The 15,000-nt window shown below is 49.3% G+C and overlaps 1 protein-coding gene across 1 annotated transcript in view; it reads left to right on the top strand.

The window, feature by feature from the left end:
• Nucleotides 1-15,000, top strand: part of eipr1 (EARP complex and GARP complex interacting protein 1) — a 32,771-nt gene that overhangs the window by 11,929 nt on the left and 5,842 nt on the right. The window contains exons 5-6 of the mRNA XM_012819497.3: nucleotides 4,172-4,271; nucleotides 7,457-7,593. Of these exons, the coding sequence (XP_012674951.1) occupies nucleotides 4,172-4,271; nucleotides 7,457-7,593 (237 nt within the window). The remainder of the gene's footprint in view (nucleotides 1-4,171; nucleotides 4,272-7,456; nucleotides 7,594-15,000) is intronic.

Raw genomic sequence — 15,000 nt, 5'->3', positions numbered from 1 at the left:
CCCTCCCTCCCTCCTCTCTTCCTACCCCCAGCTCTGTCTTTTTTTTTTTTTGTATTTTTTTTTTGTATTTTCTTGCAGAATTGCTTTTCAATTGAAATGAAACAAAGCGCTCCAAATCTCCTCTGCCCTCTCTCTGTGCCAGCATAAGGTCATGAGAGTTGTGCCCTGCTCGTGCCCTGTCCTGTGCCCGAGTTTGTATGCCCTTATATCCTCGCTGGGGTCGAAAGGTCGCAGAGGACACTGAGGACGGTGTGGCCTCCGGGCCTGTGAGTGCAGATGTGTCACAGGTGTGTTGGTGCCCTGCATTCTCACAGACACCCCCCCCCCCCCCTTAATCCTCCTGTGAGCTGGCACCTTGTGAGTGCCGGTGATTCACCAGCGTCTGCCCGTGGGCTCCCAGCCTGGCATGCCCGCACCTGCCCCAGCACCTGGTGTCGTCCAGGAGACGCTTCCTTCGCAGGCGCTCAGCCTGGCCGCCCCCTGCTGCCCTGGTCAGGTGCAGGACCTGTCGTCAGACGGGCTGTCAGGCAGCATGGAGGGAGGGTGGTAAGGGCTGTGGCAGGTGTTGATTGGTTCGCTCAGGTGTCAGTGAGAGCATGGTTGGGGCTGGCTGCGTGCTAACGGCTCCCCCAGCAAAGGGTGGCAGCTGGTCAGGGCATCCTCCTCTCCTGTCTGTCAGAGGCTGCCAGAGGAGGGGTATCACCTGAGGGGGAGGTGAGTGAGGTGAGTGAGTGAGTGTGTGTCTGTGAGTGAGTGTGTGCGTCTCTCTGTGAGTGTGTGTGTGTCTCTGTGAGTGAGTGTGTGTGTGTGTGTCTCTGTGAGTGTGTGTGTGTGTGTCTCTGTGAGTGTGTGTGTGAGTGTGTTTGTGTCTCTGTGAGTGTGTGTGTGTGTCTCTGTGAGTGTGTGTGTGTCTCTGTGAGTGTGTGTGTGTGTGTGTGTGTGTCTGTGAGTGTGTGTGTGTGTCTCTGTGAGTGGGTTTTGTCTCTGAGTGAGCAAAAGGGATAGGGAGAGAGGAAGAGAGAGTGTGAGACACAGTGGCGTGCTTTTCCCCATTTAATATCTAGGATAAAGATTTCTAAAATTACATGTTTGCAAGATTTTAATCTGGTAGATTGAAATTAATCATCTCTCACTACTTATATATTGGGGAGGGAGCGAGAGAGAGAACATTGTGTCTCAGTGTGTGCGTGCGTGCGTCTGTGCCTTTATGTGTGCACACATGTGGGTAAACGTTTGTGTGCGTGTGTGTGTGTATACGTGTGCATGTGGATTTTAGCAGTCGATGCTTGGCAGAGTAGGCCAGTGGAGTGGAGCTCTGTGGGGGAGATTGATGGTGCTGGGGCTGCTTCCCTCTCACCTCCAGAGCTGGGAAACTCTCAAGGGCAGGGGACCGAAACGGTGTGTGTGTGTGTGTGTGTCCTGTATATGCAGTTGTGTATCTGTGTGTGTGTGTGTGTGTTTTGACTGTTTAGTATAGGAGTGTGTGGTTTTATTTTGGTTTCTTTATTGTCATGTGTATTTGTGAGTGTGCATATGCCTATGTGTGTGTGTGTCCTTGTACATTGTGTGTTTGTTTGTATGTGTGTGTGTCCAGTATATGCTTTTGTGTATCTGTGTGTGTTTTTTCTTGGTTTCTTTATTGGTGTGTGTGTGTGTGTGTGTGTGTGTGTGTGTGTGTGTGTGTGTGCCTGTGTGTATTTGTTTGATGAGTGTCCTGTAGCATGCTCGCTGCTGTTCTATTGGCTTTTTGAAGATGGATTGCCTCGCTCCTCTGCCCGCCTCCCTGATCGCTCTCAGGCAGCCCCACTCCATCTCCGTCTGCGTGCTCTGATGGAAGCACTCCTGCATCCGTGGCCCATCGCCCCAGTCAGCGCCAGTCAGCCCCAGCACAGCCCAGCACAGCCCAGCCCCAGTCAGCCCAGCCCAGCCCCCACCCCCCAACCCGTACTCCGTACCACAACACATCTCAGCTAGCCTAGTGTTGTGATTGTCCCCTCTTTGTTTCCATTGCGAAAAATCAAATGGAGGAGAATAGAGGTATGGATTTAGATTTATTTTGGCAGACAGTCTCGGGTTTTAAAGCCGAATCCTTTGAAGAGACCACACAAAAGTGAGATGCCAAACAAACAAAAATAAATAAATAAAAGAAACATTAAAAGGCATTTTTTTTTTGTAGCCACCGTTGTTGTTTTCTTCTCTCTTTTTTTGTGTCTTTTGTTGTTGCAACCCCCGGGAGTGCAGTGTCTAGTCTGGTTTTGGTGTGACGTGCGTCTGCAAATCGATAGCGATTGAGCATTTAGCGCCAATCGGGCGTTGGCTAAGAACCGGGAGGTGTTTTAAATGATCAACAGGCAAAGTGTTTTCTGACAGTTGGTGTGATTGGGCATTGGGACAGTGGGGGATGGTGAAGGGAGTAGCGTGTGTCTGTGTGTCTGTCTGTGTGTGTCTGTGTGTGCCTGTGTGTGCCTTTGTGTGTCTGTGTGTCTGTGTGTGTCTTTGTGTGTGGTGGGGTACGGTTAGGTGCTTTGTCGTCTTGGAAATCACAGTGCGATTAGCACTCAGTTGGGCCTGTTAGGGAATCAATTGGAGCCCAATGCAGAGCACAAACCACACATGCACACTTGCGCACACATATATATACATATGTAGGTCAGTCAATATGCCCAGCAGTGACGGATTAATCTCAGTGGGGTTTGACAGTGGCTGGGCAGCCCAGCGTGGGCTACTCGGCGCGCTGAACCTCCATCTCGGCTCCATCCTGGAGACCAGACGCACCCACCAAACCTACCCACTCACCCTGCTCCCCTCGACCCCCAACTGAGTAATGCAGCCGCTGAGATTTGATCCCTCTCATCTCACTGTTCAGCGAGTCAAAGGGCTGCCGCAGAAGGTGCCATGTTCCTGCGATGAGTGCGAGCGCATCCCAACTTTTCATTTTAATATGCATGGGGCCTTCAGAGAGGGAGAGCGAGAGAGGGGAAAGGGCGAGAGGGGGAGAGAGATTTGAGCCATTTCAGGACATATTTACATATTCACTTCAATCAAAGATGCAAAGCCTCTGTTCTTCAAGGTCAAATGCACATGACTTATGTTCTTTAATCCTCCCGCCCTTAACTTATGGGTCTGGCATAATAACGTGGCCATAAAAAGTGAGTCGCCCCCATTCTTATGAATTAATTGATACTATTGGGAGGCCCGCACTTATAAATCTCAAAGCGCTGAATAAATTGAGCTGGAATTGGGGCTAATTCTTTTTTTTATGGAATAAACGGCGGGCGTGATGAGCGTGACTGGCAGGGGGGTTTACCAGGAAGATGCACCTGACCGCACGAGACCCCTGGCACCTTGGCACCCCTGACTCCCAGCACCTTGGCAGGGCCGTAAAGACGGAGGGGGAGAGAGCGGAGAAATAAACACCCCGCTGCTGCCACCAATGCCACTCCTCTGCTCAGCAATTTATATCCCTCATAAATGCTTATTCTACCCTGACTCCTCTCTTTCCCAATCTCTCTCTCTCTCTCTCTCTCACTATCTCTCTCTCTCTCTGTCTCACACACTGTGTGTCTATCCCCCTCTCCCTCTTTCCTCCTTCACAAGTAAAAGCATGTGAATGACAAGAGCCAGATGGAATCCTAAGTAGGAGTTCTTCCTGCTCTCTCTCTCTCTCCCTCCTTCCACTGTCCTCATCAGCCCACTGCAGTGCAGACGGCTGCCGCCGCTGCTGCTGCCGCCACAGCTTTTGCGTCTGGTGCTGGGGCTGCTGGGTAATTAGGTGGCTGGCGGTTGGAGCTGGAAGGCGCTGGAGTCTCAGAGGAGGCAGAAGGGAGAGAACTGCTGCTTCACACACGTTTCAGGACACAGAGGATATAATGCGCAAATCTATGGGCTGCCAAGCCCGGCCCGGGCCCATAACTCAGCCAGGCTTGATTGATGCTGAATGTCACCCGTGTGCTTAGTTAAAAATCTGCCCATGTTATGGTGGCCTTGGTGGGATGCTGCCTCACTTAAACTATACAAGGTATCAGGGAAATGGAGGAGTAGGAGACTGCTTATAGTGCTAATTAATGTACACTAACTCATCTCTATCTCTCCCTCACCCTCTCTATCACCCTCTTTTTATCTCTTTCTTTCTTTCCCTCGCACCCTCTCTCTCTCTTTCTCCCCCCTGCAGTGTGTTATGGGAGCCCATGGGCGACGGCAGGCGTCTGATCTCTCTGGCCGATAACCACGCGGTGCTGTGGGACCTTCAGGAGAGCTCCACCAAAGCCACGGTGAGACGCAGGCTGCCTCATTATCTGATAACCGCCGCACCGCACCGCACCGCACCGCACCGCACCCAGCCTCTCTGGAGCTACACTCCAAGGGGAACAGACACAGAGAGAGGGGGACAGAGAGAGGAGGGACAGAGAGAGGAGAGAGAGGGGGATGGAGGGGGACGGAGAGAGGAGGGAGAGAGAGGAGGGAGGGAGAGAGAGAGAGAGAGGAGGGAGAGATAGGGGGACGGAGAGAGGAGGGAGAGAGAGAGAGAGAGGAGGGAGAGAGAGAGAGGGGGGCAGAGAGAGGAAGACAGAGAGAGAGAGGAGGAAGAGAGAGGAGGGAGAGGAGAGAGGGGGACAGAGAGAGAGGGACAGAGAGAGAAGGGAGAGAGAGAGGAGGGACAGAGAGAGGAGGGACAGAGAGAGTGGTGGCAGCAGCATTACATATATGCCTCAGTGAATTTCTACCCCACTTAGAGCCCACTTTCCACCACCCTCTCTCTGTGTTCTTCTGTGCTGTGTAAGGTCCATGTCTTCATGATACCACCTGCTTCCATGACACAGAAACCCCTCAGCCTGACCATGCATTTACCATCACAAATCTCACTCTTTATCTGTTTTTATTCTTGAAGTAAGAATAAGTGTTGGTTGGATTGCTTCTTTTCCTTTAAAGTGTGTGTGTGTGTGTGTGTGTGTGTGTGTGTGTGTGTGTGTGTGTGTGTGTGTGTGTGTGTGTGTGTGTGTGTGTGTGTGTGTGTGTGTGTGTGTGTGGATGACCGGCCGTACATTGGTCCCTTACTATCCCATTAGCGGTGGTCTGCAGTGTGGAGGGCACTCGTTAATAATCCCACCGCCGTCATTAGTAATTAATGCCTGGGAGAGGAACTTTCACAGGGGTCCACTGTGGCCCAGGTCTGGCAGGACATGACCCGGTGACTTGACATTTTGGAGCGTGTGACTGCGTGCTGCAGTGGACCTGTGAAAACATCAGCCCTTACCCTTTCACTGCCCCCTCCCCCCACTCACACATAGATTCACAAACCACACACACACACACACACACACACACACACACACACACACACACACGGTGAGGTCGGGTTTGGGCGAGAGGGCTATGGTCGATGCCACGCACAGGCCCCCTGTGGGGTCACACTAATGTCAGCTTTGCATGCTGAAAAGAGAAAGAGAGCGAGAGAGAGAGAGAGAGAGAGAGAGAGGGGAGGGGAGGGGAGGGGAGGGTTATCGAGTGGCAAGGCCTGCTGAGGGCACTTCGCCCATTAAAAATGGAGGGAGGGAGAGCTGAAAAAAATAGAGAGAGCAGCCAGATTCCTCCACTGCTGATGAGAATGCTAATCTCCTGCATGCAGCCCCCCCCCTTCCCTTCCCTTCCCTCCCCCCCCCCTCCCCACCCCAACATCACCGCACCCCGCGCCCTCACATCACACACCCCTCCCTATCTCCATCGCACTCCCTGCCGCTCCTTCCCTCTGCCTCTCTCTCCTCCATTCCCACATCCCTCTTTGCATCTGAAATGCTGCCGTTGATGTGTTCATCTGCGCCCCTTCAGCCCCTGCTACTGCCTGGATTAGGCTTCCCATGAAATCCGAGCACGTTTCAAGAGGGAGAGAGGAGAAAGGAGAGAGGAGAGAGCGAGAGAGCGAGAGAGCGAGAGAGGAGAGAGGGAGAAAGGAGAGAGGAGAGAGGGAGAAAGGAGAAAGGAGAGAGGAGAGAGCGAGAGGAATGGATAGACGTGAAAACAGACAAAAAGACAGAATGTGGGGGGAGATAGACGGAGTAGAGAGGGGAAAATGACAGCGAGGGAGAGGAAAGGACAGACAGACAGACAGACAGAGAGACAGACAGACAGACAGAGAGACAGACAGACAGACAGAGACAGTAAGGGAATATGTCTAGAGAGAGAGAGAAATAAAGGAAAGAGGCGATGGTGATTCTTCCCCTCATTGCTAGCAGCCACATGTAGCTGTAGGTGGCCTCAGCCCTGGCCCTTGTAGGAGTACCTGCCACTCTGGCAACCCCCTTCTGACAAATTGCTGCTCAGCCTCTCCAAATCACTGCCACCTCAACCCCGTGGTCAATGGCATTTCCACTAACGGCCACCTAAAAAGGGTGGCACACAAGTGAATGCCCAGCCCCGTGTCGGTGCACCGCCTCCTGTTTTGTTGTGCGGACGGCGTTTGTGTTTGTATTTGCTCTGATGTCTTTTTCCCCCCATTGCTCTTCAGAGGCCTGAGGACGGCAGAGCTCTGTGTGAAATAATGAGCCTGAGCCCAGCGTGAGCAGGAGCCCCTCGGATCGATACGCCCCAGCTCAGCTCAGGCTTTGTGCTCTGGCCTGTCTCCAGCAAGCATGGCAGAAATGAAAGGAACGCTACCAAAAAAAATCAAAATAAGACTAAGAGAACAGAATATGGAGGGGGGGGGGGGGGGGGACGAAAAACAAACCCAAGTCCCGCTCTTGCTTTTCCATTGCGTGTGAATAAAGAGAAGGGTTTGCGTTGTTCCATAGGAGAGGTTGTTCAAGTTGTATGCTACTTGAGCTGGCCCCTTGTCCTGTGACCCATTCTGGCCGTTTTAGCAGCGGCATCAGTCTGAATCACTTGGAGGAATTAGTCTTTTTCCCAGGACAGTATGACATGCCATGTCCAACCACTTCTGTCCTTTTCTGAGTCTCTAGGACGTCATATTATGTCCAGCTAACCGCGTGATGAGAGATGCTTGTGATTTTTCATTCATGTCAGTGCAGTGTTCCTCAAGGGCGCTGACAAATGGAGCGCTCTCATGCTTTGAATCTCTTGAGCTTTCCTTTTATTGAAACCCATGGGCATAGTAAATGGGTAGAAGGGCCTTTTTTATGACCCTCAGACAATCAAATCTTCCATTACGCTCAGTCAAGGTCACTGGAACATCTCAGCTTCTCCTCCGCTGAATCCCTAGATTATAGTGTTAGGAAATCTTCATTCACCTGTGTCTGTCTTTCTGCCTTGCGTCAATAGCGCACTCGACTCCCATGTGAGACGGTATCTCTTCGAGCAGAAGGGCCTGGGCAGGGACGAACAGCCACACATTTACACTTTGTTTTTGCGATCCTTTCCTCCTGGGTTTTCGAGTGAGGCTCGAGGTAGACTAATGCGGATCGATCTGCCACCTCCACCCCCCCACCCCCCGCCTTCCCTGCAGGTTTCCAGCAGTGCCACCCTGGAGGGGAAAGGGCAGCTGAAGTTCACCTCGGGTAAATGGAGCCCGCACCACAACTGCACCCAGCTGGCCACAGCCAATGACACGGCCATCCGCGGCTGGGATCTGCGGAGCATGAGGTAGCGTCTGTCAGTCTGTCGTTCTGTCTGTCCATCTGTCCCTGTCTGCTGTCCCCATCTCTCTCTCTCTCTCACTCTCTCTCTCTCTCTCTCTCTCTCTCTCTCTCTCTTTCTCTCTCTCTTTCTCTCTCTCTCTGTCTTTCTCTCTCTCTCTCTCATTTCGTCTGTCTGCTTTACTTCTTTTTATTACTTCTCCTCTTCACAAATTGTGAAGATACTCTTTATTAGTAATTTTGTTCTAATAAAAAGGATTTTGAAAGCCACCTTCAAAAATAAAATATCTCCCAATGCAAGATGATGCGCTAGAAAATAATACATCTATTTACATAATTTTGAGATAATCAGCAGTTGTGGCCTTTGATAACAGTATGGCGCTGTTTACAAGACGGCAAGTACACATCGTTTTCGACTTTGGGAAATGACTTTGGCAAGTGCAGTTTTCAGGAGTGTTGACTGAAAGATCTCAGGTATTCATGACAGAGGCTCTCCAAAACTCTGTCTTTCTCTTGAAGAGCCCTCTCAAGAACACTTGATTATCCATTTCCGCGTCACATTCATTGTCACTCAGAAGGGGAATGGTTGATGCTGTGTGTGTCTGTAAAGTAATTAGTAACCCAATGCACAGCCATGTTGTACAATCATGACCTGCCTTTAATCAACTATCTTGTGTATGGCAGTAAGAGTTGTGTGTGTTTGCACGTGTGTGTGTGTGTGTGTCTATTTCTGTATGTGTGCATGTGTGTGTGCCTGTGTGTGTATTTGTTTGTATGTGTGTCTGTGTGTGTGCCTGTGTATGTATGTGTGTGTGTGTGTATGTGTGTGTGTGTGTGTGTGTGTGTGTGTGTGTGCCTGTAGTTGTGCATGAGTGTGTCCGTGCATGAGTGTGTGTGTACATGAACATATATAGTGTGTATATGTGAGTGTGTACTGGTGTGTGTGTGTATGTGTGTGTGTTTGTGTGTGTGTCAGGTGGGGTAGCTGTGTGATGGAATAAGGCCGGCCGATGTGTGGGCTTTGCGCACAGAATAATGATCAGTGCACTATTGATCCCTCTGATGAACCAGATGAGCTGCAGTGAGCCGAGGAGATTGAGAGCATGAAGAGAGGGAGGAGAGAGAAAGGGGAGGAGAGGAGACAGAGAGAGAGAGAGAGAGAGAGAGGGGGAGAGCTACAGGGAGGTAGACATAGAGTGAGAGAGATACAGAGGGATGGAGGACTGAAGTAAGGGATGGTGAGTGAGGGAATGAAGGAAGGAGGGAGATAGGGAGAGAGAGAGGGAGGGAGAGAGAGGGGGAGATTGGAGTCGGATAGTATCAGAGAAATGGAAAGAGACAGGAGAGAGGGAGCAGCGAGCTCTAGGAGAGGGAGAACCAAAGATGAAGAAAAACATGAAGTAGCCAGAGACATGGAGGAAGAGAGAGGCTAGAGAGGGTCCGGGTCACATGCACACACATGTAGAAGTGGAGGGGGTGAGCGAGAGGCTAGAGAGGGTCGGGTCACATGCACACACATGTAGAAGTGGAGGGGGTGAGCGAGAGGCTAGAGAGGGTCCGGGTCACATGCACACACATGTAGAAGTGGAGGGGGTGAGCGAGAGGCTAGAGAGGGTCGGGTCACATGCACACACATGTAGAAGTGGAGGGGGTGAGCGAGAGGCTAGAGAGGGTCGGGTCACATGCACACACATGTAGAAGTGGAGGAGGTAGGAGCAGAAGGGCAAACAGTTTAGACATAACGGTGCACAGTAATTGATGCATTGTGGAATTTAAACCAGTAGACATGAAATCCAATATTTCTTGCTTCCTTTGGTTCTATTCAAAGTATTAAATACAACGGACTTCTGTAGCAGTGGTCTTCTTAGGTCCAGATCGGGTCAACCCTTCATGTGTGAGATTATTTAATGATGACATACATAAACATTTGCTTTAGAGGATTTACTCTATGTGTGTAAATATTTATGCATGTTTTATTGTGTGTGTGTGTGTGTGTGTGTGTGCTTGTATGTATGGGAATTTGAGTGAGTGTGTGTTTTTGTGCGTAGCCCCATATGGGTACTCAGGCTAAGGCTAAGGCAAGGACACACGCAGGACTGTCTCTGTCTGGCCGCCCAGTTGGCACAGCAGCTGTGTGAGTGCCGCCTCCCCGCGCTCGACTGCACACGCAGACGGCCGGCCGGTTGGACGCGTGTGTCCGCTCTCGCCCTCAGTGCTGTTGGTCAGGGGTGCCAGTCAGGGGTGCCAGTCAGGGGTGCCAGTCCAAACAGCACTGGCCTGGTCAGAGGCACGGGGCCCTCTTGAGGTCACAGCCAGACACACTCAGTCCAACACCATGTAGTGGACTACTCAGTCCAACGCCATATAGTAGACTACTCAGTCCAACGCCATATAGTAGACTACTCAGTCCAACGCCATATAGTAGACTACTCAGTCCAACACCATATAGTAGACTACTCAGTCCACCAAAACCATAGAACAATCCACAGAGTGCTTTGACATCCAATATTTCACTTTTATGAATTATGCTGATTGAAAATAAAGTCTTTTGTAATATGTGGACCTTTAGAAGTTTCTTCATTCTTCTCCTCAAAGCCTCTGTATTTGAGAAGCTGAAGAACTTAGATGTTAAGGTGTTTGAGGGAAGGGTTTTAACAAATGCTTCTTTGTGTTTGTAGCTTAAGGGAAAAATTTGAACCCTATCAAGAGATACCTGTCTGTTTTGTATTCATCATAACATGGTACTATCCTCTTGTAAATCAAAATAACAGACATAGTGTATTTAAAGTAATAACTTCCCAACTGCTGTACATTTTCATGTCTTTATTGAAAACATGTTTCATACATTTATGACGGTTCTGGGATGTGGTAACTAGCAGAGTATTTTAGAAGTAGTAGCCTCAACTATGTATCTTGTGTAATGGATAGGAGGCAATGTAGACAATCCCTTCATGGGAAACAGTCCTGGGATGTTTTGTGTAAATGACGAAGTCCCTTGGGGTTGCATTGTGTTGAAGCCATTTTGTTGTAGTATTATCCCTGGGTTATCATGTCCATGTTCTCCTCAGGGGTTATGGGTTAGGCTCTGGTGTTGGTTTGGAGTGGTTTTCCCCTAGACGTGCCTCTCTGTGCTCCTGCCAAAACATTCAACTTTGATCCTGTATGTCCGCAGCACATTGTCCCGGCAGAGCGATGGTACATCCTCCCTCCTTTGAAGCTTAGTGGAGGGGGCATCCTGGTTTGGGGCTTTCTTTAAGGCCTCGGGGCCTGGATGCTTTGACATCATTGAGAAATCAATGAATTTTACAAGTGAATGTCAGGGCCAGCGTGATATGCTGAAGTAGTGGCTCAAAGCAAAGAATATTTGCATTGTGGCATGCCCACATTCGTCATAACCTCAACACACAGCCTTTCATGATTTCCCAGATATGTCAATTTTATTCATTTTTAAGGAGAAATAGTCAGAAGATCCTCCTAACTGAAGCAGAAGCGTCTGGTTCACATTGCTGTTGCTAAATGGAGTTCAGCTGCTTGTTAAATCCAAAGGTTCAACATTTTCTTCCATGGACTCTGATTGACAGACAACATTTTCATGAAAACATGGACAAGTACAGCCATTATTCATTTGATCTGATTGCATTTTCTTTCACTGGATTTAGAGTGTAACATTCTACATTTTAGGACTAATTAAAGGACAAATCCAGCAAAGTCAATCCACAAATCATCCACAAATTCCTTACAATGTCTTCAACTTTTCACTAGTTGTGTAAAATCTCTTATTTTCGCTGTCACCTGTGTCTTGACGTGGTTGCTGCTTGCCCCCTTATTTTCATCTCCCTAATCCTTCCTGTGTCTTTTCCTGGGTGCCTAAGGTCAACTGAAGGTTCTCTCCAGAGCTCTTCATACTGGCACTTCAAACAGTGGTGCTCCCATGTGCTTAAGAGTGAATGGGAAGATGTGTGTGCAGCCATTTTCTTTATTCTGTGCTGCTGAGCTGGTCAGAGGCTGGCTGTCCATGTCACTAGGGATGTCCTCACACAGCAGTCACTGCTCAACACTGCTCATAGCTATGAGCTGCAGTGGAGGGGAGTGTGTCCTTACACACACACACACACACACACACACACACACACACACACACACACACACACACAGACACACACTTACGTACACACAGACACACATACACTCTCACGTACGCACACACACACACACTCTCACGTACCAACATGCACGCACGCACGCCGGCATGCACGCAGGCACACACACACAATCTCTGCTCTCTCTCTCAAACCAGCTACCATAGCACACACTGTGTGTGCCATGCATTGAGAAAAGAGAAATGAGAAGTCTGTCTGTCTGTCTGTCTGGTTGCAGAGACTACTTTGGTCTGGAGGGGCTGTTCAGATGAAGCAGTACCACACATACCCCATGGCAGCCAATCTTACACGCAGACTGCTCTGTATTATTGCTGGCATGGATTACAAAGAGGCTCATTTGTAAGTAAAATGGAAAAAATCTACAAAAATCAGAAATCAGGGAGATGATTGGGTCTTTCTAGTCTCGCACTGATGTCTCAAACTTTTACATTTCATGAGATTGGAGAGTAAACTAAGTGGCAGCGTGATCATCCCCTGCCGTGTGGAATACAAAACCCCTTCACTGGCGTAGAGAGGTCTGGAGTGGAGACAAGAGGCACAGACATCTGCAGACCTTACTGTATACTATCAACATATATCTAAGCCTTAACAGGAATAGCGCCTTACTTTATACGATCAGCGTATATCTAAGCCTTAACAGGAATAGCAACTTTTGATCGGTTTAGAATATTCCCATACTCAGGTGAACAATAATAATGACAGAATGTTTCATTTATTATGTACTGATGCTGCCAAAGCTTTGCTGTTGTACAGCCTCCTATCCTCCGGGACCATAATAATAAGATCATTGGAGAGTTTTGGAACTGAAGTTTTATAAGAGCCCAAAAGTGAAGTGCATTACTGCATATGATTTACTGTACAGTCTTCAGCTTGAATGGATTTAAAAAAAAAAATATGCAGTTGGCAGTTTCTCTCCGTCTAAATGGAAAGTGAATATGATTGATGACCACCATATTGGCTCCTTCACGGCTTTGTTTTTTGAGCCAAAATGGCTCCTGGTTTAATGCCTTGTCCTTAAGTGTATGTCACAGAGACATAGCCCCTTTGACACTGTGTACACTGAGGCATGAAGTCCCTGCCTGCCATAGGCTGAGTTGAATCACCATTAGTTTTACAGAGGTAGAAAAATATAGCTTTGAGGTGAAAGTGTCTGGAAATGTTCAATCAGACCTTGAACTTTCAAGGCCGTCAACCAGATTTCCCATGACCTTTTTAAACAAATACTACCCTGGAGAAAGTGCAGGGCCCATGATACTGTGCATGAAACTTTTAAGTCCCTTATAGGCCCCATATGTTCCTTTCTTTCGGAAACTTTCGTCAATAGTTCCAATAGTAACTTTGCGGACTTACTCTCAGTGGGTTATCAGTGCAGGCTGAAGTCATTATTGGGCTTCCAGAGGCGTATGTTGTGTAAATAGAGTCGTTTCATGAAACAGTCGTGCAGATTCCGATTGCCACTCACACACACACAGCTGCTCTCTGCGCTCCGTCCTAACCTCCTAACCCTCCCAGCCTCAGCCTAATTTTGATAAGAGAAATGATTTTAGGGGGCCAGCGGTTGCCATGGAAACAGAGGCTTGTCTGTGTGTGTGATTCTCTTTCTACCCCCTACGCCGCCCCCTCCCCTTCCAACACTGCCACCCCCCTTTCACAGAGATCCAGTCTGTCCCCATCACACTGCGATTTATCACTCAGACTGTTTGTGTGTGTGTGTGTGTGTGTGTGTGTGTGTGTGTGTGTGTGTGTTAGTCTGCACACATGTGCGGGGGTGTCTTTCTCTGTGTGTGTGCATTTGCAGGGGTGTGTAATGACTTGTGTTGCCTGTGGGGTGTGTGGTAGGTGGCTTTAGATTGGGTCTGGTCCTGTCCAGCGGCATTCGGGGGCGGGGGAGGAGAGGTGGGAGAGCAAGAGATTGAGAAATAGAGAGAGAGAGAGAGAGAGAGAGAGAGAGAGAAGGGCCTAATCCCTTCCATGTTGGCGTGCTCGTCACTGCCTCTGCCGGGCTTTGCCTGATCGGATCCCAATTTCAGATTTGCAAGGATGGAGGGGCTCGGAAGCGCGGCGAGACTAACCCAATTTCCTGCTCCATTTCCTCAGCCCTGCGCGCGTCCCCACTCACTAAGACGAGCAGGCATGAGTTTACACCTCATCCTCTACACCCTCCCTCCCCCTCCGACCCCCTCTCCGGCCAGAGGTCGTCGTGGTTACCTCTGAGTCAGTCAAGGAAGTCCGTCTCACCGTGCCACGCTTTGTCGAAAAGCAGTGCCTGCCCCTGACTCGAAGACGCGTCCCGCTTTTTGTTTACCCGTTTTGTTTTGTTCCTGCTGCTTCAGCGAAGATCTAACCTTTTCCCGACAAAGGAGCGCTTAGGACGTTAAATCCTGTAAGAGCTGAACGAGTTGAGGGGGGGAAGCACAGGCTTTTTATTAAAGCAGGCCTTTCATTTCTCCCACTCAGTTGATATGTTAATATCCCCACTTATTAGCGTTGTGGCGGCGCATAGATCTCCACTCTCCGCACCCTTCAAGCCCCAGTCATGAGGAAATCTGTGAGGATATGGACTCTAAGCTTGACCTAATTGAAGCCCAGTTACCCCCCCTTAGGTCAATTTTTTCACCTCCAGTTTTAATGAGATTTTTAATTAGCGTGGTAATTGCATAATGAGATCCATGGGCCGCCAGATAGCCCACGAAGGGGGAGAGACCGAGAGGAAATCTGCCAAGATCGCCCGTGATCCTCAGCAGGGGAGAGCCAGCGACGGGGTCTAAAGACTCGGGATCCTGGAGCTCAGATCACTGTTCATTCAAACAGCGACCCAAGCGCTTAACGCTTCACGTTCAAGTCATCACCTTGCATGGTGTGAGCACGGCGTTCTTTATGGCTTGTCAGGTTTTTTATTTGATTCGAGATAAGAGTCTGGCCTTCACTGCCAAAGGTGCGAGCCAGCCCAGATTTACGAGATCAGCATTGTAGACTTATTCTCCCTCCTTTTTCTTTTCTTCCCTCTGCCCTTTTTTCTGCCTTTTATTATCTTATTGTCCTTCTGTCTCTGTGTGTCTGATGTGTCTCTGTCCTTCTGTCTCTGTGTGTCTGATGTGTCTCTGTGTGTCTGATGTGTCTCTGTCCTTCTGTCTCTGTGTGTCTGATGTGTCTCTGTCCTTCTGTCTCTGTGTGTCTGATGTGTCTCTGTCCTTCTGTCTCTGTGTGTCTGATGTGTCTCTGTCCTTCTGTCTCTGTGTGTCTGATGTGTCTCT

Source organism: Clupea harengus, chromosome 14, assembly GCF_900700415.2.
Source record: "Clupea harengus chromosome 14, Ch_v2.0.2, whole genome shotgun sequence".
Taxonomy (NCBI): domain Eukaryota; kingdom Metazoa; phylum Chordata; class Actinopteri; order Clupeiformes; family Clupeidae; genus Clupea; species Clupea harengus.
Note: the sequence above shows the minus strand (reverse complement) of the source record. Positions and strands in the feature narration are given on the sequence as shown.